At 39.0% G+C, this 27510-nt stretch overlaps 1 protein-coding gene across 1 annotated transcript in view; it reads right to left on the reverse strand.

Annotated features, from left to right (window-relative positions):
* Positions 1 to 22: 22 nt before the first annotated feature.
* The window catches only part of galnt11 (UDP-N-acetyl-alpha-D-galactosamine:polypeptide N-acetylgalactosaminyltransferase 11 (GalNAc-T11)), a 30132-nt gene continuing 2644 nt past the window's right edge, over positions 23 to 27510 (reverse strand). Inside the window, exons 2-12 of the mRNA XM_059524374.1 lie at positions 17325 to 17615; positions 16214 to 16337; positions 15908 to 16074; positions 8591 to 8716; positions 8126 to 8366; positions 6453 to 6570; positions 6098 to 6250; positions 3771 to 3986; positions 2861 to 2965; positions 1572 to 1709; positions 23 to 1006 (exon numbers count right to left, since the gene is read on the reverse strand). Coding sequence (XP_059380357.1) covers positions 875 to 1006; positions 1572 to 1709; positions 2861 to 2965; positions 3771 to 3986; positions 6098 to 6250; positions 6453 to 6570; positions 8126 to 8366; positions 8591 to 8716; positions 15908 to 16074; positions 16214 to 16337; positions 17325 to 17577 — 1773 coding nt within the window. The 5' untranslated portion in view covers positions 17578 to 17615 and the 3' untranslated portion in view covers positions 23 to 874. The remainder of the gene's footprint in view (positions 1007 to 1571; positions 1710 to 2860; positions 2966 to 3770; positions 3987 to 6097; positions 6251 to 6452; positions 6571 to 8125; positions 8367 to 8590; positions 8717 to 15907; positions 16075 to 16213; positions 16338 to 17324; positions 17616 to 27510) is intronic.

Here is a 27510-nt window from a genome sequence, read left to right on the forward strand (position 1 = left end):
CTCAACAAAAACAATAAAAAAATTAAAATCAACCATTGAATGTTTTATTTTTATACCGTTGTATTTGCAATTCCATATACAAAATGACAATAAGTGCAATTTACATTCTCATAGGACTTTCAATTTTCTGTACCTTCACCCATAAAAAAAAAAAAAAAAAAAAAAAAAAAAGACACATCTGAAGCTTTCATAGTCAGTCCAAGATGATTAAGAGTTGTAAAACTCTCTCTCCATCTTTTTTCCAAGCTGCTGGTTTTAACACTAACTGTAATAAAGTAGCTTACCAATCTGATTGGTTTTATTATTGTATTATTTATTTGTTCTACTGAACTCATCTATATTGGAATACCAGCAATAATAAGAAAATACTAACCCATCACGGAACGACCCAATACATTTGCAATTTATTAAATCCAGTGATCACGAAATCAAATAAAATCAGATTAAGAAATTCAAAATAACAGCTTCCGCTAACTCGACTGAAAAAAAAGGCAAGTACAATTAAGTAATGCTAAGAAAGGGTGCATTCATAATTAAAAATGTTGAACTTAAAATCTTGCAGACTATGATTATATTTATGAACATCTGTAATACATCGAAAATAGTTTTTCTGTGCAAATCGTTTACATTTCAAGAGCCAATTAAAATGATTAAAACTTACAAATACTTGAATAAACTCTGAATAAAGAACATGGGTCAAGGAAGCTTCAGACCAAAGCGGAAACTGAAAGTTGAGCTCCTCCTCACAACATCCTGTCCCAGCGGTCTGGACTGGCAAGGGTCTGTGACCGTGTCTGAGCTGAGGGCACTGCGGCGGTGCAGTTCAATCCTCAGCCAGAGGGGGGGCTATAGCTGTTCCTCACTTCCAGCATCCTCAACCCTCTAACTGCCACTGCTGGGACCCCGAATCATCACAGATCGCCATGGTAACATATCCTTTGATGCTGAGAGGGTCAGCTACAGCCAAACACTGGCCCACTGACACCTGGTAGAGCCAGTTATTTTTCTGAAAGCACAAACACACATTTATTATTATACTTATTTTGTTACATAATGGGGCCTATACAATAAGAATGAAGTGTACATGATCACTTAAAAAAATCTTCTTTTTTTGCATACCACGAATGTATTTATATTTATATAGCCTTCAATTTGCATATTACGAAAAACAAATTTGGCTTTGTTTAAAAAAAAAAAAAACTATGAAAAGATTACCGTATTTTTCTTACTTAAAAGCATATATAAGTCGCACTAGACTTAAAGTCGCATTTATTTAGAACCAAGAACCAAGAGAAAACATTACCATCTACAGCCGCGAGAGGGCGCTCTATGTTTTCAGTGAGAGGTTTCCGGAGCAGTGAGCAGCATAGAGCGCCCTCTCGCGGCTGTAGACGGTAATGTTTTCTCTTGGTTCATGTCAATTAATTTTGATAAATAAGTCGCACCTGACTATAAGTCGCAGGACCAGCCAAACTATGAAAAAAAAAGTGTGACTTATAGTCCGGAAAATACGGTACTTAAAATAGCTGTAGTTGTAGAGTACAGGGACACATGAGGTAAAAGAGTCTCACCCCCAGTGTCCACTGCTGAGATCCCCCTGAGCCGTGACACTTCATGAGGCGCGGCGGGTCAGAAGAACGAATCTCAGACATGTCCAAACACAGCAGCCCGGCGAGAATCAACTCATGCTCCTCATCGTAGGCCCATTCCTGCAAAACACACGCAAAAACACATAGATCTAAATGACAAAACATCTACACAACACTGATCAAAAAACTGAAAATATGGTCTTCTGATATTTATATATACTGTAATGATTCATTTCAACCTGCTTCTTTTCAGACTTATCAAACTTTCAATTTAGGGTTGCAAAACGATTAATTGCATTCAAAATATCATTTTTGTTTACATATTTTATGTGTGTGTACTGTGTATACTTACGTATATATACATATATATACATACATATATATATATATATATATATATATATATATATATATATATATATATACATAGTTGTATATAATTTATATTATATGTAAATCAAATATTTTTCCTTAATGTATACACGTGTTTATATTTCTATATACATAATGAATTTACACAGCACACCCACATACAGTATGTAAACAAACTTTTATTTTGAAAGCGATTAATCGTGATTAATCATTTTTGTCTATGTTTTGTTTATATCAGTTAAACTATAGCATATAACAATCAGTTTTGTTTTTTTTAGCTGAGAAAAGACAGATTTTAAATGACAGCAACAGCAACAATAGGCACCATTGCACATCATTAAAAGTGAGGGATCTGTAAGGTTCTTTTTTCCCCAAAGCCTCGTATGCTCACCAAAGATGCATTTATTTAATCAAAAACACAGAAAAATGTTATATTGTGAAAGATTTACTCCTAATTTAAATATTAACTAAATACATATAAAATGTAAATTAAATCCTGTGATGACAGAGAAGAATTACTTAAGTCTTCAGTGACATGTTCGTCTGAATACCCCTGCATTCATGTTTGAAATCATTTCTTATTACCAACGTTGAAAACAGTTGTGCAGCTTAATCTTTTGAGACATTTTCTCCCTCTGATGAATAGAAAGTTAAAAAGAAAAATATTTATTGAAATGGTAATCTTCTGAAACATAAATGCCTTTATGTTACTTTGATCAACTTGCTGAATAAAAGTATTAATGACCCCAAACTTTTGAATAGCAATATATGTTTGAAGCATGAATAAGGATCGAATAATAATAAATAACCAGAGCTGCAAAAAGAAGCAAATGATCAGCAAAATACACTTCATAGCTGCCTAGAATAATCGGAGAATGACAGCAGCTTGATGAACGGACCTGCTCAGGGTCCTGGGGGTCACAGTCTCTCACCACCACAGCACCTCCCTTCTGACTGGGACGCCCCTGTGCCACCAGACACTTGTCAGCCAGAAGATTACGCAGCTAAAAGAGAACACACACACAGAGTATTTTTGGAAAAGCCCATTTATAGAACCCCTACAAATATTTTATCTCATGGTCTGGGGGATATACATTACTGCATTTTATTTATGTGAACTGACATGTATGCAAAAAAAAAAATTATATTTTAAATGTGAAATAATGAAATAAATAAATGACTAATTTCTAAAGTTTTCTCTAAGTCATCTCAGATTTGCACATTTTGATTGGAGTGTAAAAAGTGGATGATTGAAAGAACAGGTCGAAAATAAGAGGGATTTGTGACATGAGCTGAAAAGAGATAACAGACTACCAATCACTTACAATAAAACCAGAAGCGTTAATAAATTAGGTCAATTTTAATTTAAAGTTGAATCCTGTTAACTGATTGCTTTCATAGAGCAACACTTAAACCACCACTTACTGTCCATTAATATAGTACATAATGATAACTAACAACCTTTAGGCTCAAAAAAATGCTAAATCAGATGATATTCTAAATATTATTTTGCATAACAATAATGCAGTGCGAAAATTATGCAAAGCATCAGTGGACTTAATAAATAGTCTGTCCAGTTCCTGTTTAAGAGCTGCTCTACTGCCCTCTGCTGTGTAAACAGACAGCTGTCCGTTCATTTGAGTCCAGTAATGGAAAGATTACAAATGACTCCCAAAAAAAGAGAGTTGAGTGTGTTTGTATGTTGTGAGAGTCAAGCCTAGAAAACAACAGCCAAATATTCATGCAGTCCTTTATTGAGCCACAGAGCTACAGGGCCTGGGAAATATAAGGGTCAATGTGAGGTCTTACCCGACCCCGCTGCAAGACTTTGGGTCTCTTCAAACCCTTGTTGATAAAGACAGGCTGCTGGGGCTTGTGTGGGGAGGAGACCTGCATCTCAGGATAGATATTGTCCAGGTACCATTTGAAGGAATGACACTGCAGCCGCTTCCGAATAGCGACCCGCTCGCTGATGTCCCCGTAGTCACGGTTCCTCAGCTCCGGGCGCAAGGCAAAGTACTGCTCCTGATGTACACATACACATATGCAATAGAAATCTTCAATCATCACATTTACTGAAAAAGCATAAGCGAGACAAATCATGATCACAAGTGAAAAGTTGCTTCACAGTCAATTCCATAAGCAAGTATTAAAGGAATCGTTAGCCCAAAAATGAATGACATGCAAGCATGTTCAAAAAACACTTTCATTGTCTTATTTTTACCTTTGCTCAATGACTCCCAAACGATTCACTCAATGATTAATTCAATCTGCGGTGATTGGTCTGATTGGTCTTATTTTCATTTCATTGTGAGCAGTACTACTTTGTTTACAGCCGTTACCGTGGAAACTATTTTTACAGCTCCAAAAGCTGCACCTAGTGGCAAAGAATTAATTTGCATTTTCATTCAAACCAATGCGAAAAGACCAAGTGGGCGGGCGATATGTAATGTTTCATGTAGAAGTCAACATGAAACGGCTTGGGATTCATTTAAAAAACAAAACAACTAAAAGACTAATTTCAATGATTCAGAGTCGACTTAGAGACAATAACGTTTTACACCGTGCACTTTCAGATTTAAAACTTTGCAGGATGTTTTCATTCACTAAGAGCTGTGTTACGTACTGCATGAAAGGTCATTTCCCAAAAATCCATAATGGGCCACTTTAATATACTAATCTTTAGCATCATGTACTGCAATTGTATAATACACTGTAATGACATCAGTGAAGTACCCCATCAAGTAAAAAAACATGCGAACAGTGCTACCAAAAATAAAAACTCCTTCATTAGCTGGAAAATAATTCAACACTATTTACACATCACTGAAGCAAAAAAAAAAAAAAAGAGTTACAGAATAGGAGTAAACAAATGTTGCTGAGAAAGTAGCTGACACTTAAGCAGGATCTTGAGAATAACCGGTTGGAGCAGAGCATTAGTGTGTTTGACACAGGTAATTACATTCTCCTCTAACTGGGTCAATTATCTCTTAGAGGAGCCAATTATGATGAGCCTTTTGAAGTTCTGCGGGATGGACGCAGCTGTAATATTCAAACACGCATGAAGAATTCATCATGTAATGAAACACTCTACATGTGCTGCCAACAGCATTGAACAACTAACAGCACTACAGCTGTCAATGTCCAACCTAGCGAAAAACATTTAATTTATTGAGTGAATTTAAAGAATCGGGGTCAGGGTGGACATGTTTTTTTTTGCTTTACAAAAAATAAATAAATAAACAAACATGTAATACCTGTTCTCATCCATCCGAAAGGTCAAACGTTGTACTCTAAATTAGAATCACAAGTTTAAGGCTGGAATGCACTACACAATTTCTATAAAACACTAGGTATCACACTTTCCAAAAATTATAAATGGTAGAAAAACTGGGGATCATACACATGCTGCCTGAGGAAAATCTTGCCAGACTTTCAAAAAAACAACAAACTCCTGCAGAAACATGCACCTCATTGCTAGGAGACACATGAAAAATGAAAACAATGTGTTCTTAAATCATAATCATCATCATAATCTCAAAATATTACAAAACATGTTTGATACCCCCTGATTGCATGAAATCATAGAAATAAAAGTCTGTGCGCATCATGTACTGTGATTTTCTATGAAATAAGTCAATTGCGACTGCAGTCTGACTTTCAGCAATTCATGTTCAAGTACTCCAGGCCACAAATAAGGGCATAACAAACATTTTCTTTTCTTTTTTTTAAATAAAGAGACCTGCCTCAAAAAATTAAATTAAACTACAATACTGACAAGAAAAGACTGAGCAGTTATCACTTTTGAATCCTTTTGCAAATGCACATGAACACACTACTTAAGAAAAAAAAACTATGTACAACTAAGTTGAATTATTATACAGCACTATGGTATACTTGATTCTGATTGGTCAAATATTTCTGAAAGAATTTCCATTTATTCAGGCAATGTTGTATAACTGGCCACTCTTCCAGGAAACTAATACATTACATTGTGCTACAATCAAGTTTCTCATATTACAATGCAAGCTCTCTTACATACAAATGCTAAAAGATAGAAGAGTTAAAGGATTATTTGCAACATATATAGCATTTTATTATTCATTTTATAAGAGCATTATGCTATTGATCTCCACCTTATAGTCATCCATCCAGACATGGGCCAAACGCAGAGAATTGTGGGCCATTGTATCCTGACCTCCGGGTGACCCATAGGGTCGACGCTTGCGGAAGATGTGCCCCACCCTGGAGCAGGGAATGATCAGCAACTGCCCTCCACACATCCAAATCTGATGGAAAACAATATTTTAAAACAAGAGAGTATATTTTTAGTCACCAAGATTAAATAAAAATGTCTAAACCAAGGGTTCTAAACCAAATTCAATCGAATTTATTATTAACTTCATCAACTCCTTCAATTCCCTCCTGAACCCTTTCGGTTTTGTCAAATTAAAAACTAAACAATGCATCTTAAAAGCACACTAATTTTACCCGAAAAGAGATCTCCAAGTTTTCTCCACCCCAAATGTCCATGCCACGGTCATACTGACCAAGCTCATAAAAATAATTCCTGTCCATGGCGAACAGCCCACCTGCCATCGTGGGAGACCTGCAGAGAAACAAGACTGGAGTCATACCAGCATTTTTTTATTAAACCAGATTTAATATTTCCATCATTAAATATGTCCAAATACTTTAATTTGAATTCCCCATTATTCTAAAATCTGAAAATTAGTATAAAAAAAAAAAGATACTGTAATGCTACAAATAAGAAACCCACCCTCAGCACATCTCTTTTAGAGAACTACAGACCAGTTTCCCTTCTTCCTTTCATTGCAAAAACCATTGAACGAGCTGTTACCAAATCTCTGCCTTTCTCACACCAATCTGGCTTCAGAAGTGGACATCCAACTGAGACTGCCTTGCTCTCAGTTGTCGAAGCCCTAAGACTGGCAAGAGCGGAATCCAAATCTTCAGTACTTATCTTGCTTTATCTGACCGCTGCTTTTGACATGGTTAACCACCAGATCCTCCTTTCAACCCTACTGGCAAAGGGCATCTCAGGAACCGCACTCCAGTGGTTTGAGTCTTATCTATCAGATAAGTCCTTTAAAAGTATCTTGGTGTCCAAGTCACAACATCTAACTACTGGGGTGCCTCAGGGCTCAGTTCTTGGACCACTTATCTTTTCTGTCTACATGGCATAATTAGGTTCTGTCATTCAGAAACATGGCTTTTCATACCACTGCTATGGTGATGACACTCAACTCTTCCTCTCATTATATCCTGATGATCCGATGGTAGCTGCTCATATCTCAGCTCGTCTAACAGACATTTCTTGCTGGATGAAGGACCATCACCTTCAACTCAACCTTGCCAAGACATAACTGCTTGTGGTTCCAGCAAATCCATCGTTTCATCACAATTTCACCATCTAGTTAGGGACATCAACCATAACTCCTTCAAAAACAGCCAGAAACCTTGGAATTATGATTGATGATCAGCTGACTTTCTCAGACTCTTGGCAGTTCTTCCAGCCAGTTCTATCAAACTTTAAAATTAATCCAGAATGCGGCAGCAAGATTAATTTTTAATGAGTCGAAAAGAATGCATGTCACACCTCTGTTTATCACTGTTTATCCTCTAACTTTAGCACCACTATCCTAATTCTATTCTTAAAAAATAAATTAAATCAATAAATAATAATAATAATAATATCTAACTAGCTTCCTACTCTTCTTGAATTCTGTTTTCTTTTTCATTTATTATACAATTAACAAAAGCAAAAAAGATCTCTAACACTAGCTTGCTCTATTCTTTTTCTATTCTATCGGTTTTCTTTTTATTTATTATATCATTTAAAAGCCCTTGCTATGTGTACTGCGTTAAGCTAACTGAGACTTGTTATAGCAACTGTATATCATTACTCTTTTGTTGATTTAGATTGCTTCCATTGTCCTCATTTGTAAGTCGCTTTAGATAAAAGAGTCTGATAATTGACTAAATGTAAATGTAAATGAACAAATAAAATATATATTTTTTTTATTTGATACTTAATGGACTCGAAGCAAAAAAAAATATTGAAATGTGCTTTCAAAATAGAACATTTCACAGAAAGGCAAGAAGTTTGCATCCTAGCATTATGTAAGACACACTGGTAATACCTGATGGCTCCATCGGGGCTGTTGAGTTCAGACATGGGCACTGGATCCCATTTAAAGTGCAAGCCCCAGTTAAATCCCCCCCGCACGATAGGAGAGGGGCTGTATACTAGTGTGTCTGCGCTGATGATGTCGATGACTGGGCAAACCACGGTTTTTCTGTTCTCTTTGATGGGCGTGAGCAGAGGCTGGAGCCATGCCTCATTCACCTCACAGTGACTGTCCAGAAACACCAACACCTCACCTGAAAGAAATAACAGCGATGAAGACCGCCTTACTGAAAGATATAGTAATAACAACAAGAATAAAAACTGCTTTCTTTATGAACTTTTTGAAGTCTCAGAATTTAGGTTGCATGGACTTCTAATCGAGAGACAGAAATCTCTCAGGTTTGTTTTGAAGATGAACACAGGTTTCATCAGTTTGGAAATCAGTTTTATTGGGTGAACTGTCTCTTTAAGGTCAGACCTGTAGCGTGAGATGCCCCAATCATCCTTCCGCGGATAAGGCCCTCCCTCTTCTCATTACGAACTAGCTTCACTTTCTTCTGCAGGTGCTGCTGTATGTAAGAATCCAAGTCTCCCTTCAGATCATCTGTCACACAAACAAAGTAACATCTGATGAGTCAAACATACAGCAATCCTTTCAACTTGTAATAGTCACCTATTTCTGCCTTTATGTACAGCTTTTTGAGGTGATGATAAACATGCTTGGTTGTATGTTTTTTTTTTCTTCACATGGAAAAAGCTAACTGTTGTATCAGATGCCTGTGGTGTAATCACGGACTATTATATGGACTGTTATTTGTTTTGTTTTGTCCTTGCGTCATTGTTATGTCACGCAATATGGTTTTAAGGAGAAGTGGAAGTGACGTCAAGGGGACTCTGGAGTTCAAACGGGGAAAGCGGTCTGTGTTTAGCGGGCTCTGTGTAATAGTTGCAGGAAGAATTCCTCAAAGGGACTAATACCCTATTTTTGTGGATTACGTGACAATTGTTTTCTGGACTACTACATCTTCCCATCGGCTAAACAGACTGAGGCGAGATTGCGTAAGTCCACGGGGATATATTGACTGCGGCTTCTCGCCACGCTTCGCCTTACATTTTTGTTTGGTGTCTTTTTCTTCTCGCGGAGTACATTGTTGTGTCCGTACGGACAATTTATGTTGCTTGAATGAACTTTCGGTCTGCTGGCCAGGACCTTGGGACATTGGGGTGTTGAGGGTTAAATGTGTAGGGGTAATTTGAGAATGTTTGCTGTGTTGGAGTGCGGCCGTGCCTCCAGCTGTGAAATAAGCGCATATTGCTGCCCGTCTGGGTATCATAATGTAATATATCTCTCAATACACTTGGTTGAACTTGTGTTTCATTGTTTTTTCGTTAATATATAATTAATTCAAGTCTACATACATGTCAATTGTATTCTGTATATTTTTTCTTTAGTGGTTATTTAACGAAAGTAAGCTGTTACTGGCTTTATTCATATCAGTAGGTAGCAGATCCGCCCGTTACCTTATGTTTTGCGTGCAGTACTTTTTCCTTGCTTTGTTAGTGTAAGGGAAATTGTTACAGAGTGGTGGCCAGTATGGGGATCTTGGATGATTTTGTTTTTGGTATTGTTGTGAATGTATACCCGTTTTTTCCTACTGTAAAATATTGCTAAGTTGTCTACTCTGGGTTTTCATTACAAATACTTTTGATACATGCTGCGGGGAAAGGGGAGAATAATGATAGCAAAGAAACATACACAGATTTTTGAGATTTTTTTATTTGCTGTTGAGTTAAACGCGTAGGCAGTGTAAAAAGGAGAAATAGCCTATATAGTAGCTTACTAAGGTTACCTCAGTCAATCTATATATATGTATTTTTACACAGTCTTTGCACATTCACTCAAGGCACGTTAATTACTTTGCATTATTGCTACATTGCATTATGTACACACCCTTGTTGATTTAATTATTCACGCCATTAATGGCTGCCCCAAGCCAGCAGGGGACTAATGTGGTAAATTATGGGCCCCAAGATGATGCCGCCTCTCTTATAGACTGGGATCCAGAACCCATCCCTTCTGAGAAAGTTGACCCATATCGCCACGTTACCACTAGACACAACCAAAGTGGTGTCACAGAAATAACCACCTTGTTGGATTCTCTGTATTTAGATCCACCGGCAGAAGAACAACCACCGCTGGATGAGGATGAGGATGCTGAAGGAGTCTCGATGGGGGAACAAATCCAGGAACTTCAGTTTAAGATGGAGACTTTGGAAAACCGTCTCAAAGACTCAAACGACAGCACACTCAACAGGGAGGAGGGTCTCAGAGCATCTATTGAGTCAATGCTTAAGGAGGCTAAAGAGTATGTTGACATTAAATTGCAGAGATTTGATCAGGTGTTGGTGGACTGCTTAAAGCGAAGAGATAAGCAGTGGGGTGAAGAACTGGAAAAGACTCGCAATAAATATCGTTCCTCTTGGAGGCCAGCTAGTTTCTCCACACCTGCTGGGTTATCATCTGCTAATCGGCATATGTCTAAAGGGGATGTCACCCTTTCATCATCTGGTGCAGCTACAAACAAGCCCCCTATTAGAATGGAGTTTCCCCAGTTCGGGGAGTCGAGGGAGTCTACGGATGTTACTGATTTCATTGAGCAGTGTGAAAACTTTCTCACCCTCAGACCACTGAGTGACTTTGAGTTCATAGGCACACTCAATGCTGTTCTTAAAGGTCCTGCACGGAGCTGGTGGTTGGCTTCCCGCGGCAAGATTTCCAACTGGGAAGAATTTAAAAGTGCTTTCCTTGAGGCTTTTCTTCCCACTGATTACCAGACAGAGATTGAGGATCAGCTCCGCTCACAGGTGCAGTCACCCTCCCAGTGCATTCGGGATTTTGCCTACGATCATCGGGCACTCTGTCTGAAGTGGAGACCAGATATGGAGGAAGACGAGATTGTGCGGCGCATCCTTGGTGCATGTAATCCAAGGCTGGCCAGTGGTCTGCGGGGTATCGTGGCTACCGTGGAACAGGTGGTCAAGGTGGGGTCGCTTATTGAGAAGGATTGGAGTAACTCTAAGGATTATTGGAGTCGTGTACAACAATCCCACCCTTCAGACCGCTCTTCTAAAAAACCTAGCAAAAAACCTGAACACGGACAAGGCCGGGGTCATAGTGCGGATGTGGCCACCGTTTTCGGTATTCCAACCCTCCTGGTGGTGCCAATAGCCATCCGAGGGTCCAGTGGTGATGCTGTCCTTGATTCAGGGTGCACGTACTCCTTAATGAGTAAAACTCTGTGGAACAACATAAAAAAGGCAGGTGAGACACTGAGTGCAAGTGGAATTCCAAGGTTCATTATGGCAAATGGTCAAGAGAGTAAAGCTATGGGGACAACCACCTTACTCCTCTCCCTTCATGATGCTCATATCACCGTCAGCATACATGTACTCAGTGATGATCAACTTTGTATGCCCTTACTCCTGGGTTTAGATTTCATGTGTGCCAGCCAAATTGTTCTGAAACCCCACCTGAGGAAATATGTGATGCCAGGCGGCAAAGAGTATCGGTTCTTGCCTAAGGGTCGTGAGGCCCTGTGGTGGAGACATGCAGAGCCTACAGTTAATTTTTACATGGCAGTGATGGATGAGGTCGGTAACAAACTTTCTCCAGTTCCGCTGTTTGACGCACAGCCTGAGCTGGTTAGACCACTGCTGCAGAAGTGGCCTACAGTTTGGACAGATTCCACCGGTGCCACCGACGTCATAAAACATAAGATCTTGACTACCGACGAGCTGCCAACACGGAGGAGAGCTTATAGAGTGTCACCACAAAAGCAAGCGGTTATTGAGGAACAGATGAAGAAAATGCTAAAAAATGATGTCATAGAGCCTTCCACTTCTGCTTGGGCCTCCCCAGTGGTTTTGACACCTAAGAAGGACGGAACGCTCCGTTTCTGTGTGGACTTCAGAGGAGTTAATGCCAAAACACACCATGATGCTTACCCAATGCCACTGATTCATGAGATCTTAGAGTCCATGCACGGAGCACAATATTTTAGCTCGCTTGACCTTCAGAGTGGGTACTGGCAGGTGGCCATGGATGAGGAAAGCAAACAAAAAACAGCTATGATCACACACCTAGGCCTATTCCAATTTAAGGTCATGCCTTTCGGGCTGAGAAATGCTGGTGCCACCTTTCAACGTTTGATGGAGAATGTTCTGGGGGAGTTGAAGGGCCGAACCTGTTTCGTCTACATAGATGACATTATTGTCTTCTCCAAGACTCGGGAGCAGCACCTGGGTGACTTAGAGGCAGTGTTTAAAAAACTTCATCAGGCCCGCCTAACTCTGAATGTTGCTAAATGCCACCTCATGCAAACTCAACTTACCTTCCTAGGACATGTGGTCTCAGGTAAAGGCGTGGAGATGGAAACGGCAAAGGTGGAGGCCATTACAGCTTATCCAGCCCCAACAGATCTGAAAAGTCTCCAGAGATTCCTGGGGTTGGTGGGCTGGTACCATAAATTCATTCCTCGGCTGTCAGACATTGTTGCTCCTCTTAATAACCTCAAGAAAAAAGGAGTAAAGTGGGAGTGTAATGAGCAGTGCCAGATTGCTTTTGAACGTCTTAAAGGGTTGCTGCAGTCCCCACCAGTGCTGGCTCAGCCAGAGCCACAGTCTGGTTTTCAGGTGCACTGTGACTCCAGTGATGTGGGTTTGGGGGCTGTTTTGATGCAGACAATCGAGGGTGAAGACAGAGCCATTGCATTTGCCTCAAGAGCCCTCCAGGGCGCTGAGCTGAGATACTCCACTTCAGAAAAAGAGTGCTTGGCTGTTGTATGGGCGGTGGAAAAGTGGCGTCATTACCTTGAAGGAGAGGCATTTGAAGTGTATACAGACCACAGCGCACTGGCCTGGGCATTCAACTGTCCCAAGACGTCATCACGGCTTACAAGATGGACTTTGCGTCTACAGGCATTCACCTTCCGTGTGCACTATAAAAAAGGCTGCTGTAATGTAGTGCCTGATGCTCTGTCCCGAGTTCCTCTACCACAGGATGGGAGGGTATGTGTGGCTGTCGCAAAATCTTACTGGTCTGACCTACCCAAGTCGCTTCAGGACATCGGAAAAGCTCAGCAGACAGACCCTTTGTGTCAAGATCTTGCTCACACTATTGGTCAGCACTCACCTGATCGCATCCATTACCAGCTGCAGCAGGGAGTGTTATACCGGGGTGTACCGTCTAAGTATGGTGGCTTTAATTACCAGCTGGTTGTTCCCGCTAACCTAGTTGCGGAGTTTCTGTCTTACTTCCACGACAGTCCGTTGGGAGGTCACCTAGGAAGGATGAAGACCCTCCTGAAGATCCTGGAGGTGGCCTGGTGGCCCACAGTTCGCAAGGATGTTTGGACCCATGTCCGAGTTTGTCATATCTGTCAACAGTACAAGGGTTCGAATGAAAAGCCAGCTGGTTTTCTTCAATCGACCGAAGTCACAGTACCAGGGGAGATGATAGGAGTGGACTTTATGGGGCCATTCCCTCTCAGTAAAGCCCGGAATTCAGTTTTAATGGTGGTTGTCGACTATTTTAGTAAGTGGGTGGAACTGTTTGCATTGAAGGATGCCAAGACACCGAAGGTCTGCCAGATCTTGAAGAATGACATCTTTACACGCTGGGGGGTACCTGCCTTCCTTGTGTCTGACCGGGGGCCTCAATTCACTAGTCACTTATTATCCAGCCTCTGTGAATCATGGGGTGTTACCCAAAAGCTCGCGACAGCATACCATCCCCAGACAAACCTTACGGAGAGGGTCAACAGGACCCTTAAGACCATGATGGCCTCCTTTGTGGGCGAATATCATCAGGACTGGGATCGGTGGCTGCCCGAGTTCCGGTTGGCTATCAACACTGCCGTGCACGAGACCACTGGGGTGTCCCCTGCTGTGCTGGCATTGGGGCGCAGCCTTAAAGGCCCGTTAGAACGCCTTATTCACAAGTCTCCTGCACCCAATACATCTACATATCACACAGTACACTCACATACATTATTACTGAAGGAGGTCGAACGACATGTGGGAATGGCAAAGGCCAGACAAGCCAGGTACTATAATGCACGACGCAAAGATGTACACTTTGTTGTTGGGGATCTGGTCTGGGTTAGGTCACATCCTCTGTCTAAAGCCTCAGCTTAAATTCTCTGCCAAGTTTGCACCCAAATGGTCAGGGCCTGTTAGGGTAGAGAAAAAACTAGGTCCAGTAAACTACCGTGTTCGTTGGCTAACTGATAAACTGAAGGTGGATAACGTAAATGTGGTCGACTTGAAACCATTCTATGGTCCCAATAAGCCGCTGGCTGGGGGGGGGGGAATGTAATAGTCACCTATTTCTGCCTTTATGTACAGCTTTTTGAGGTGATGATAAACATGCTTGGTTGTATGTTTTTTTTTTCTTCACATGGAAAAAGCTAACTGTTGTATCAGATGCCTGTGGTGTAATCACGGACTATTATATGGACTGTTATTTGTTTTGTTTTGTCCTTGCGTCATTGTTATGTCACGCAATATGGTTTTAAGGAGAAGTGGAAGTGACGTCAAGGGGACTCTGGAGTTCAAACGGGGAAAGCGGTCTGTGTTTAGCGGGCTCTGTGTAATAGTTGCAGGAAGAATTCCTCAAAGGGACTAATACCCTATTTTTGTGGATTACGTGACAATTGTTTTCTGGACTACTACATCTTCCCATCGGCTAAACAGACTGAGGCGAGATTGCGTAAGTCCACGGGGATATATTGACTGCGGCTTCTCGCCACGCTTCGCCTTACATTTTTGTTTGGTGTCTTTTTCTTCTCGCGGAGTACATTGTTGTGTCCGTACGGACAATTTATGTTGCTTGAATGAACTTTCGGTCTGCTGGCCAGGACCTTGGGACATTGGGGTGTTGAGGGTTAAATGTGTAGGGGTAATTTGAGAATGTTTGCTGTGTTGGAGTGCGGCCGTGCCTCCAGCTGTGAAATAAGCGCATATTGCTGCCCGTCTGGGTATCATAATGTAATATATCTCTCAATACACTTGGTTGAACTTGTGTTTCATTGTTTTTTCGTTAATATATAATTAATTCAAGTCTACATACATGTCAATTGTATTCTGTATATTTTTTCTTTAGTGGTTATTTAACGAAAGTAAGCTGTTACTGGCTTTATTCATATCAGTAGGTAGCAGATCCGCCCGTTACCTTATGTTTTGCGTGCAGTACTTTTTCCTTGCTTTGTTAGTGTAAGGGAAATTGTTACAAACTTACTACATTACACACACTAACTAACATGTTACAGGCAATGGTTAAATCTAGGGAAGCTGAAAGCTGCAAGTCTTTTGGATTACAACTCTTAAGAAAAAACAGAATTTGACAGGTGCTTTAAACAGTTTAGAATATTTTCTGACCGAATGATTACGTGCACATACACAAAGACCAAATATCTGGCTCATGATGTCATTTTGTGATTAGTTATGTTTAGTGCATTCAAACGGTGATATATTAAACTCTTCAGTGTTACTTGCATAATGGACAGTTAATTGAGTGTTGACCAAAAAATGTTTGCTAAAGGATGCTAAATGTGTGTTATTTGAGTCGCTTGTGTGAGGAGATAGATCATGAGTGCCAGTTGAGTCTCTTGACACTAAGGTATCTCATTAAGGTTTAGAACAGATCCAACTTGTCAATCATTATCACGGCTTGCTTCAGTGAACTAAAACAAGAGAAGAGATGACTGGAGATGTTGAGAGAAGTAAAGTAGCTTGCCCAGTTCACTGTGGTCATCCACCAGTATGATCTCATGGAGCAGGTAGTGTGGTGTGCGATCCAGCACGCTGTGAACTGTCCTAAGAAGGGCAGAGAATGCCTCATTGTAGAAGCAGATCACTATGCTGGCTGTGGGCAAGGTCACGGGATAGATCCGGTCTCTGCACCTGTTGGGAGCAGTGTTCATGTGATGATTTACAGCAGTATCACGCCAAATCACATGTCCCTTCACCTCCATTTACACAATATGGAATGTTTTACTCAAAATCATGTGCACCTTGACCTCATAAAGAGAGATGTTCATACTTGTCATTCCTCGTGTCAGGGACATCTCTGTGGTAGCCAAGCCTGTTACTGATGAGAACGTTGAAGGCGTGCTTATGATAGCCCATATCTCGTACCTCTTGGTCCTGCTTGTTAAAAATCATTCCTGAAATCAGAACACTCGTAAATCACTGACTTATTACTCAGTGGCTGCTTGTTAAAAGCAAGCTGCTTTTCCAGAGGATTTAGTGGAGCCCACAGTGAAGGACAGATGGTCTAGTCAAAAGTCTTTTAAACCGGTGGATTGATTCAGCTTCACAGCATAATAAAGGTAGTAAGTGTGTTGTCATGGCAACAAAAGCTGTTCCAAAACCTGCCTCGCTGCCTGCAAAACTCATATTTTAATGAATATCCAATTGTAGTCAAGTCTATTTCTCTTTCCTGTCATGAAAACTTTTCAAGCCATTTCATCTTTTCTAAGTAGCCAAACAGGCTTTTCTAATTACCGGTGACAAACTGTCAAAACACTATTTATTCTAAAAGCACATGGTGGAGCTCATTACTGTAAATGAGCAGCACAGGCTCTTTATCTCACTCGCTGGAAGATTTAGACCAGGGCTTCATTACTGGTGGGTGGCAATCAAAAACAAAATTGCATGAAAATGCAAATAAAAATCATCTTACTAACCAAATAACCATCATTTAAGACGAGAACCACTTCCCACATCATCTGCTGTTGATGTCAAAGGCTAGGCTAAACGGCCAATCCCACTCTATAATATTTAGGTGCAGATTCATATTGTGGTAGAAGCTAACCAAAATTAGACAGATGCCAAAATGGACAGGATGCTTAAAAACCAGCAACAGCAATACAATACTATTCTTATTTTATTAAATACATGTTAGTTTGCAGCAGATTTCATGGCTTGTATGAAACCCTGGGGCAAACACTGCTTTCTGATTTGATGTTTGTTTTATTTTATTTTGTATAATACATTAAACCATCATCAACAATAATTCTGTGGTGAGTTGTTACTTTATATCAAATATAAAATCTGTATCAGATCAGCAGACCTCCTCACAATATGTCTATAACAAGCAAATATTCAAATGAAAACATATACATTTATAGTTGGAATATATGTCCACTAACCCAGCTCTGGAGAAAGGTCCGGCTTGAGAGCCTCCATTGCATGTCCTTTGCGGACTTGACTGCCATCTCTGCGAAGGAGCGCTGGGCCACGGGTGAAACGAGGCTGAAAGCGGTGTTGCCCCTGGACGGGCACATTTTTGAAGGACAAATGGCTTTCCTGGCTGAGGTGGAAATACAGGAAGAGTAGAATCGACCAGGTCACAGAGGTGAAGAGGCAACCATAGCAAAAGTAGCGCAGAGTGACGCTGCCCATGGTAACGCTAGCATCCTTGGCTGGCCATTATCAGGCCCCTGAAACACAATTATTCATTGATGAGTAGACCGTTCATAGGAACAATAATCTTTTTTGAATCTGTTTTAGCACTAATGGGAGATTCATCATTTGTTTATGAATAATGAGACTCATTGGTTTTCAATCATCAAGTTTCAAGTAAAAAGAGAGAATCAAATGAGATGAAGTACCTTTCTTTCTATAAAACATACAGTATTAAAGGGGTCATATGATGCAATTTAAATTTTTCCCTCTTTGGAGTGTTAAAAGCTCTTGGTGCATGAAGAAGATCTGTAAAGTTGCAAAGACTAAAGTCTCAAATCCAAATAGATATTCTTTATTAGGACTTTATTAGGACATTCAGTGAATATAGTTTTAATTCAAATGCTATACAAATGCTAACAGTAAAAATCAGTTTACAAATGGTGAATAATAAAAAGAAGAAGAAGAAGAAGAAGAAGAAGAAGAAGGAAGACAGGCCTGTATTTTAAACCTATTCTTTTTTTTGTAAGGAGTCCTTTTAAAGCCCTATACAGTGGTCTTATTTTTCTGGTGATCAGATAAAGGCATAAAACATTAATTTATCCTAATCAAATGAAAATTAAACCCTTTTTTTGCAAACAAAGTGAGGTTTACTGTTAAAAAGAAAAACAAATGTGATTATTCCTTTAAAAATAAAGATATATTCATATCTATTAGCATTAGTAGCATTAAGTCTTAAAGGTTTAGTTGACCCAATAATCAAAATTATGTCATTAATGACTCACCCTCATGTCGTTCCAGACCTCTGTTCATCTTCGGAACACAGTTTAAGATATTTTAGATTTAGTCCGAGAGCTCTCAGTTCCTCCACTGATACTGTGTGTACGGTATACTGTCCATGTCCAGAAAGGTAAGAAAAACATCATCAAAGTAGTCCATGTGACATCAGAGGGTCAGTTAGAATTTTTTGAAGCATCGGAAATACATTTTGGTCCAAAAACAGCAAAAATTACGACTTTATTCAGCATTGTCTTCTCTTCCAGTCTTTTGTGAGTAGGGATATGCTGGTTTCAAATTTTCCTGTTGCGGTTAATTGATAATGCTTTTATCACGGTATACGGTATTATCACGGTATTGAAATTTTGTTTTAAAAAAAGTGGTCATAAAACAGTATAACAGGTTAAATAACTTTTTTTCTTACAACAAAAATAACTAAACATTTAAAACAATAAAGCAATACAGAAAAATATATAAAAGTTAAATGTTTTACACATTAAAGTGCAAAAGAACTATAAAAACCAATAGGTATCACTTTACAGTAAGACCTCATTAGTTAACCTTAGTTAATGCATTAACATTCAAGGCAAGGCAAGTTTATTTATAGCACATTTCGTACACAATGGTAATAAAAAAAAAGTAAAAAAAAAATAATCACAAAAATAAAACAAGCAATTTAAGAACTTGAAAATGAAAATGATTAAAAAATTGACTTAAAATGAATTTAAGACAGTTTAAAAATAGAAAATGATTTTACATAAAATACAGTGCAATACATCAAATAGTGTAATCAGTTCAGACATCGCATAGTGGTCATTCAATAAATGCACAGCTAAACAATGAGCAATAGCTACATTTGCTATAGATGTTATTAATCTTTGTTAAAAAATACAAGTCATAGTTCATGTTAGCTCATTAAATAGCACAGTTGCAACTTTCAGTTTTAACAATGTGTTATTAAATATTGGAATACCTAAGATTAATGAATGCTCAGAAAAATTTTTTCATTGGCAGTTTATGTTAACTAATGAAGCTATAATGTAAAGTGTGAATGAACAATAAAAGATCAAAACACTTTCAAACAATATCTAGGACATTTGTAGTCCAGATTAAAAAAAATGAATGTTTGAAGATAAATAGACTATTAAGTCTAAATATTTCAGTAGTTGGCACTGTAATAAACACCATAGGGAAAACACAAATCTGAATGGTTATTTAAGATTATTTTTATGTTTACAGGGTAAGGGCTGCATTTAGCGCCATCTGCTGTCAGAGAGTGAATGTGCTTTCATTCAGCGCATCTCTCACGTGTTCCTCCATGTTCCTCCATGTGCCATGCAGCATACAGCGATGTTGTGCATTTTAAGCAGCTGATGGGAATAATATTCTTAAAATGCATTCCAAATTCTGAATAATTTGTAATGTATATTTATTCACGGTATTTAGAAGTGCCCACGATAACAATATCGTGCATATTAATCACCGCAATATATCGCATTACCGAATACCGGCACATGTCATCAATAAATTTCAAAACACTGAAGTGTAGTGATATCCGGTTCCCCGAATCGAACTGAATCGTTTGAAAGGGTTCACGTCTCCAATACGCATTAATCCACAAATGACTTAAGCTGTTAACTTTTTTTAATGTGGCTGACACTCCCTCGGAGTTAAAACAAACCAATATCCCGGAGTAATTAATTAAGTTCTCTTTTCACAGCAGTTCAGTCAGTGTACTGTTTGAGTAAATGAATTACTCCGGGATATTGGTTTGTTTTAACTCAGATGGAGTGTCAGCCACGTTAAAAAAAGTTAACAGCTTAAGTCATTTGTGGATTAATGCTTATGCAAACCATTTCAAACAATTCAGTGAACTGGTTGAAGAAGATCAGGTTACATCGAATGATTCGTTGCGAACCGGGTATCACTACACTTCAGTGTTTTGAAATCTCACAACAGACCGGAAGAGAAGACAATGCTGAATAAAGTCGTAGTTTTTGCTGTTTTTGGACCAAAATGTATTTCCGATGCTTCAAAAAATTCTAACTGACCCTGTGATGTCACATGGACTACTTTGAAGATGTTTTTCTTACCTTTGTGGACATGGACAGTATATCGTGCACACAGTTTCAATGGAGGGACTGAGAGCTCTCGGACTAAATCTAAAATATCTTAAACTGTGTTCCGAAGATGAACGGAGCTCTCACGGGTTTGGAACGACATGAGGGTTATTAATGACAATTTTGATTATTGGGTGAACTAACCCTTTAAGACTGCTAAATAGTAATATATTCTGACATTTCTTAACGTTAATATCAACTTTTATTTTGACGGGTTGCCATGAGGAACTTGCAGCTGTTGTGTATGTGATATGATGGTAGTTTTCTCAAATGAAACAAGGGCTGCATGATTAATTTAAATGGAATTGAAATCGGGATTCAACAGAAGCTGCGATTTTCATGCGTATCTTTCAGAGAAGCACAGTGCAGTGATCAGCAGTAAATCTCCATCCTAAGGCCAGAGGGTGCTCTTGCGCTGAAAATATGCCCCGAAGAAGAAACCCAGCTGAATAAACAGAATATTTAACTGCTTTCATTGATTCAGGACGACTAATAAACACAAACACGACAATATATGGTTTATCTGAGTTCTTCATATTCAAATTAAGTAAGATTATATTTATAATGCAGTTCCGTTATCACCGCTTAGAATACTATGAAACATGTTGAGTGCCTTATTCTGTTTAAAAAAAACACGCAAAAAAAACAATCATTTTATTTGAAACACTTGACTGACGTTATGAAGTGAATTTGGAGTAAAAACTTTATTAAATGTGGTATTTTCACATGCTCTCAGATGGAACAACATTTACTACACAGAGCCGTAGTTCACGGAGAAGCTACGAAACAGCTGTCATTATAGCGAACGATTTCTTCGATTTCACAATCGTGCAATAAAATCATCTGTGATTTATTTAAGCTTAACTTGTCAGTGAACTACGGCTCTTTGTAGTAAATGCTGCTCCATCTGAAAGCAGGTGATGATGATTTACTGCTGATTACAGAACCGGCTTTACTAACAATATGCACATGACAATCGCATTCGATTAATCGTGCAGCCCTAAATGAAACCATAAAATGCAAATGAAGTGAATCTCTGAGCAGCTGGAGATAGGGTTGTGCCGACGGACGATAGTATTGTGTATCGACGATAGTCAGAGATATTGATGATAGCAGATGTCTCTGTGAGAAGCAACCCCACACATGAATAGTGTCAGGATGCTTTACTGTTGGCATGACACAGGACTGATGGTAGCGCTCACCTTTTCTTCTCCGGACAAGCCTTTTTCCAGATGCCCCAAACAATCGGAAAGGGGCTTCATCGGAGAATATGACTTTGCCCCAGTCCTCAGCAGTCCATTCACTATACTTTCTGCAGAAGATCAATCTGTCCCTGATGTTTTTTTTGGAGAGAAGTGGCTTCTTTGCTGCCCTTCTTGACACCAGGCCATCTTCCAAAAGTCTTGGCCTCACTGTGTGTGCAGATGCGCTCACACCTGCCTGCTGCCATTCCTGAGCAAGCTCTGCACTAGTGGCACTCCGATCCCGCAGCTGAATCCTCTTTAGGAGACGATCCTGGCGCTTGCTGGACTTTCTTGGACGATCTGAAGCCTTCTTTACAAGAATTGAACCTCTTTCCTTGAAGTTCTTGATGATCCTATAAATTGTTGATTTAGGTGCAATCTTAGTAGCCACAATATCCTTGCCTGTGAAGCCATTTTTATGCAACGCAATGATGGCTGCACGCATTTCTTTGCAGGTCACCATGGTTAACAATGGAAGAACAATGATTTGAAGGCTATCCCTCCTTTTAACATGTCAAGTCTGCCATTCTAACCCAATCAGCCTGACATAATGATCTCCAGCCTTGTGCTCGTCAACATTCTCACCTGAGTTAACAAGACGATTACTGAAATGATCTCAGCAGGTCCTTTAATGACAGCAATGAAATGCAGTGGAAAGTTTTTTTTTGGGATTAAATTAATTTTCATGGCAAAGAAGGACTATGCAATTCATCTGATCACTCTTCATAACATTCTGGAGTATATGCAAATTGCTATTATAAAAACTTAAATATTGGAAATTGGAAAAGTTGCTGCTTATGTAATTCTCAAAACTTTTGGCCATGACTGTAATGTTAGAATGCATCTCATTCTTGTTTCTGTAACGATGCGTCGAGCTCGTCATGAGGCGCGCGGTCTGGAGCGCTGTATCAGTTCAATTTAACTTTACTCCAAATATATGTACTTACCTTCTTTGAATACTTTATATTTAACATGTTCGTTTATGTCCAATATTAGTGTTAAACTGTTGGACTTTTGGATGATTGATTGATTTTCACCATTGACTGATTTTTCAGAACATTTAGACTGATAACTTCCGTGCACAGATGCAGCAAATTTGTCACAGGACGCGCGTTATATCTTGCGTTATACTATGCATTATATTTAATGTTAGTTTATCAGTATGTTTGAAAGTACAGTACAGACCAAAAGTTTGGACACACCTTCTCATTCAAAGAGTTTTTTTTTATTTTCATGACTATGAAAATTGCAGAGTCACACTGAAGGCATCAAGGGCTATTTGACCAAGAAAGAGAGTGATGGGGTGCTGCGCCAGATGACCTGGCCTCCACAGTCACCGGACCTGAACCCAATCGAGATGGTTTAGGGGTGAGCTGGACCGCAGACAGAAGGCAAAAGGTCCAACATGTGCTAAGCATCTCTGGGGGAACTCCTTCAAGACTGTTGGAAGACCATTTCAGGTGACTACCTCTTGAAGCTCATCAAGAGAATGCCAAGAGTGTGCAAAGCAGTAATCAAAGCAAAAGGTGGCTACTTTTAAGAACCTAGAATATGACATATTTTCAGTTGTTTCACACTTTTTTGTTATGTATATAATTCCATATATAATTCCACATGTGTTAATTCATAGTTTTGATGCCTTCAGTGTGAATCTACAATTTTCATAGTCATGAAAATAAAGAAAACTCTTTGAATGAGAAGGTGTGTCCAAACTTTTGGTCTGTACAGTATATTTTTTCGATTATTGGTGATTCCATAGGCTCTCTCTCGTGCAAATGCGTGGTTTAAAACAGTGGTTCCCAACCTTTTTCCTTGGGGCCCCCCCATGTACATATTTAACAATCCGTGACCCCCCCCCCCCCCTGTGTGTACTGTGTATAATTATTTTGTATATATAAATACACACATATGCATGTATATTTTTAATATTTTTATTTATATATAAATTATTTATATTTATATATAATATAAATTATGTATAAATGTATATACAGTATATAAATGCAAAAAAACATGCATATGCATGTATTTATATACAAAATAATTAAAACAGTTCACACACACATATATTATGCAAACACAAACTTTTATTTTGGATGCGATTAATTTTTTTCCCAGTACTAATATATATATTGTAACAGGGTGTAACGGTTCACAAAATTTACGGTTCGGTTCGATTCGATACACTTGTGTCACGGTACGGTTCAGTACATTTTTGATACAGCAAAAAGATAGAAATGCCAGAGAAATTTCCCTGATTTCTTTTTTTTATATTAAAACTAACATAATAAAGTGTGATATTTTTTACTTTGAGTAATTCTGGAGCTGTAATTGATTCTTCTTATGAGCATATAAAACAAAACAGCTTCTTGGAAAAAATTAAATATTGTAGTGGTTATAAACCAAGGTTTATTTTATTTCAGATTAACATTTGAGGGCAGCAATTGTATTCATAATGTCAAAATAAAACCGACGTAATGTTACTTGAAGGCATTATAGCCTACTATTCCTGCCAAACTTTCATGGTTGCAGTTAGTGTTACTACAGTAAATCCATGGTGAATGTTGCAGATCTGGACACTGGATAGTTCATTCACGACACAATGTTTCTTCCTGGTTTCCATGCGCTGTGAAATGTGAATGTTTCTCTCTAGATCTCGCAGCGATGTTATTACTTCTGTGGCAAATTCAAATGCTTTCTTTACTGGATCTCTTATTAGCGCTGTGTAGTAACAGCGTCGCATGATCACGATCGGCTCGCGCTGCACTGGTCCAAACTGATAAACGGTCCGTCAACCACACAAGGATTATGTTTGCCAATTGATCTTGGGCACTGTTGTGGTCGCGCCGGCATCTCTTACATTATGAGCGCGCTTGCCACGCGCAATGCGCCTACATTTGAAATAACGAAATTGTAATTGAAATCGGCATTATTAGCATATGATTTTTTTTAAACTTTGAAAAATTATTTTTATATAATATTATTAGTAGAACATTTTATGCATCTTTATTCACCTCAAAGCATATCCGCTCCCGCGCCCCCCCCCCGTGAACTCCGGACCCCAGGTTGGGAACCATTGGTTTAAAACACCCAACAGGTATACCATGACAAGAACAGAATAATATTGTGTATCGTCGATCTCACGGACTGACAATATGACGATTTGAAAAATTACCATATCGTCTAACACTAGGCTGGAGATGATATAGTGTATTCATATCATCATAGTGAGACAGCAGAAGCTGAAAACACTGCGAGTGTCGTCCGAGCTTTAGTATGTGTGTAAGCTACATCAGTAAACAAAACAGTGCGCCGTGCCATCTGCCATTCATTCATTGATTGCGGAAATCATGGCATCTTATGTGTTATATCAAATGCTTCTGCAGATTTATAGCATTTCACCTGAGCATTGCGAGTCACGTGCATGCCTTTGTTCTTGGTTCTCATCAACAGTATCTCCGCCATATTAAGTACTGAATGAATGACAGGCTTTCCGTAACATCTGTAACAAAGTAATTATAAGATTCATGTTAATCAGATCTTGTTTTAAATGTGTGTGGAAATAAATATGATTCGTGGCTTTTGAGAATCAATATTGAATCGACGTCCTTAAAAAAAAAAGGATAAATCTAAAAGATTTATTTTTTGCTCAGCCCTATTCTTTATCAAAGTAGGGCTGAAACGATTCCTCGAGTAACTCGATTACAAAAAATGATCGAGGCAAATTCCTCTGCCTCGAAGCCTCTTTTAATTTATTTTAAATCTCAAGTCAGGTTCTTTCACAATTATTTTTTTAATGTGACAACGCGTTTAACGTTACCCACAAAGCGGAAGGAGACAAAAGCGCTGCGTCCGAAGTCGCATACTGCCAGAAGTCAGCAGTGTTTTGGTTTGAGGGCGCGGGCAAACGTAAAGAGAACGTCGTGGTGTGTCTCCATTGCAAGATAGAGCTGGCATACCACAACTAGGGCCCTATGATTTCCGGGATGCAGAAAAAGGGAATCGCAGAATCCAGTCATAAAATCGGAATTTACAGTTTAACGCGGAATGGCACGGAATTTGCCTAATTTTGAATGAATTAATCAAAAGTAGGTCATTGCACTTACATCAAATCACGATATGGACTAATATCTGTAAATATTAAGCCGGAACAGTCTATTTAAATATGAATCCTGCATGTTCTGCGTGTCTCTGTTAATGAATAGCCCAGAAGCGCTTCTTCATTCATTAAACACACGGAAGCACGCGTGACGCTCACGGTAATTTCAGCGTCTGCTGAAATAAAGCCCCTTTCACACTGCACGTCGGACCCGGCATATTGCTGGAACATTGCCAGGTCGCCTTCTGTGTGAAAGCAACCACGTCCCGGGATTAATTCCGGCATTGAACCCGGGTCGGTGGACCTAGTAACATTGCCGGGTTCAACCCAGGACGAGTGCTGTGTGAACAAAAGCCAGATCTAATGCCGTGTCGAAGTGATAACGCACGTTAATCGCGCGACTCTTTTACCGGATGTTTTGAAGGAAGATCAACGTTTGTGACGAAAAAATATGTGCAAACTGTAATGAAGCAGAGATCAGTTAGCTCTTCACTTTCCGCGCTGATGCCGAGATCGTTTGCCAGCTTCAGTGAAAGTATAACGTGCCTAACGTTTTCAACTTGTACATTACACGTCACGCCCTGATCTCACATGTAGTGACGGGGTCTTTACGGGTTGTGTATGAAAGCACGCACATATCCCCGGTAATCACTGGCAGTGTGAAAGTGCAAAATCTAGCAACCCGGGAACAATTGCCGGAACACTTTACCCGTGTATTTGCCGGGATGGCAGTGTGAAAGGGGCTTAAATAAGGACGTAAACACATGAACAACATCTCCATAACTGCTCTACACAGTCACTTCATGAGCATTTGACCGTTTGATGCGAGTAAAACTAGCGTCACATCACATACACAGAACTGTAAAGGTACGTCAACCCGTCAAAATAAAAGTCCGGTTAAAGACTATTGTTCAGCAGAATGTACATAGCCTACAACAAAAAAAAAAATCAATCCCCTTTGTTTACCAAAAAGTTAAGTTAATTTTCAATAATTAAAAGATAAATTAAATTAATGTTTTATGTGTTTAATGTTTAATGTGCATTTCAGAAAATGCTTTATTTAAAACCCCAACTGAATGGCAATTAAATGCACTTAATTCATCTGTCAACTTTATTGTCATTGTTCGCAGTACAAGTACAGACAGAGGAACAATGGGTAATAATTAAATGTTTATTTTTGATGCATGCATTGCATTCTATGCATTTAAAAATTAAAAAAAAATCTTAAAAAGGAAACTTGGTTGTTCATTTTAAGAGACCCAGGAGTCTTATTTTCTCTTGCATAATTAATATTGTTCTTATTAAGCAAAAACACATTTTATCCGATTACTCGATTAATCAATGGAATTTTTGGTAGAATACTCGATTACTAAAATATTCGATAGCTACAGCCCTAAAGTAAAGACTCTGCCACGTCCCCCTAAAATGGCTCATTCAAACACCCAACATCTCTCTGTCACTATGTGGAAATATTTGCGTAATGACCCCCAAATGTTCACGCAAAGAAAGAAGGCATGGTTTAGAGATATGCCCATATCAAATTTTCATGTTAACTAATGAATTAACTAATGTTAACTAATGAAGCCCTAATTTAAAGTGTGAATGAACAATTAAGAATGAAAACACTTTAAATCAATATCTAATATCTGTAGTCCAGATTAAAATGTAAAATAGCCTATTGAATAGCCTATTA

The sequence above is a fragment of the Carassius carassius genome, chromosome 35, assembly GCF_963082965.1.
Source record: "Carassius carassius chromosome 35, fCarCar2.1, whole genome shotgun sequence".
NCBI lineage: Eukaryota > Metazoa > Chordata > Actinopteri > Cypriniformes > Cyprinidae > Carassius > Carassius carassius.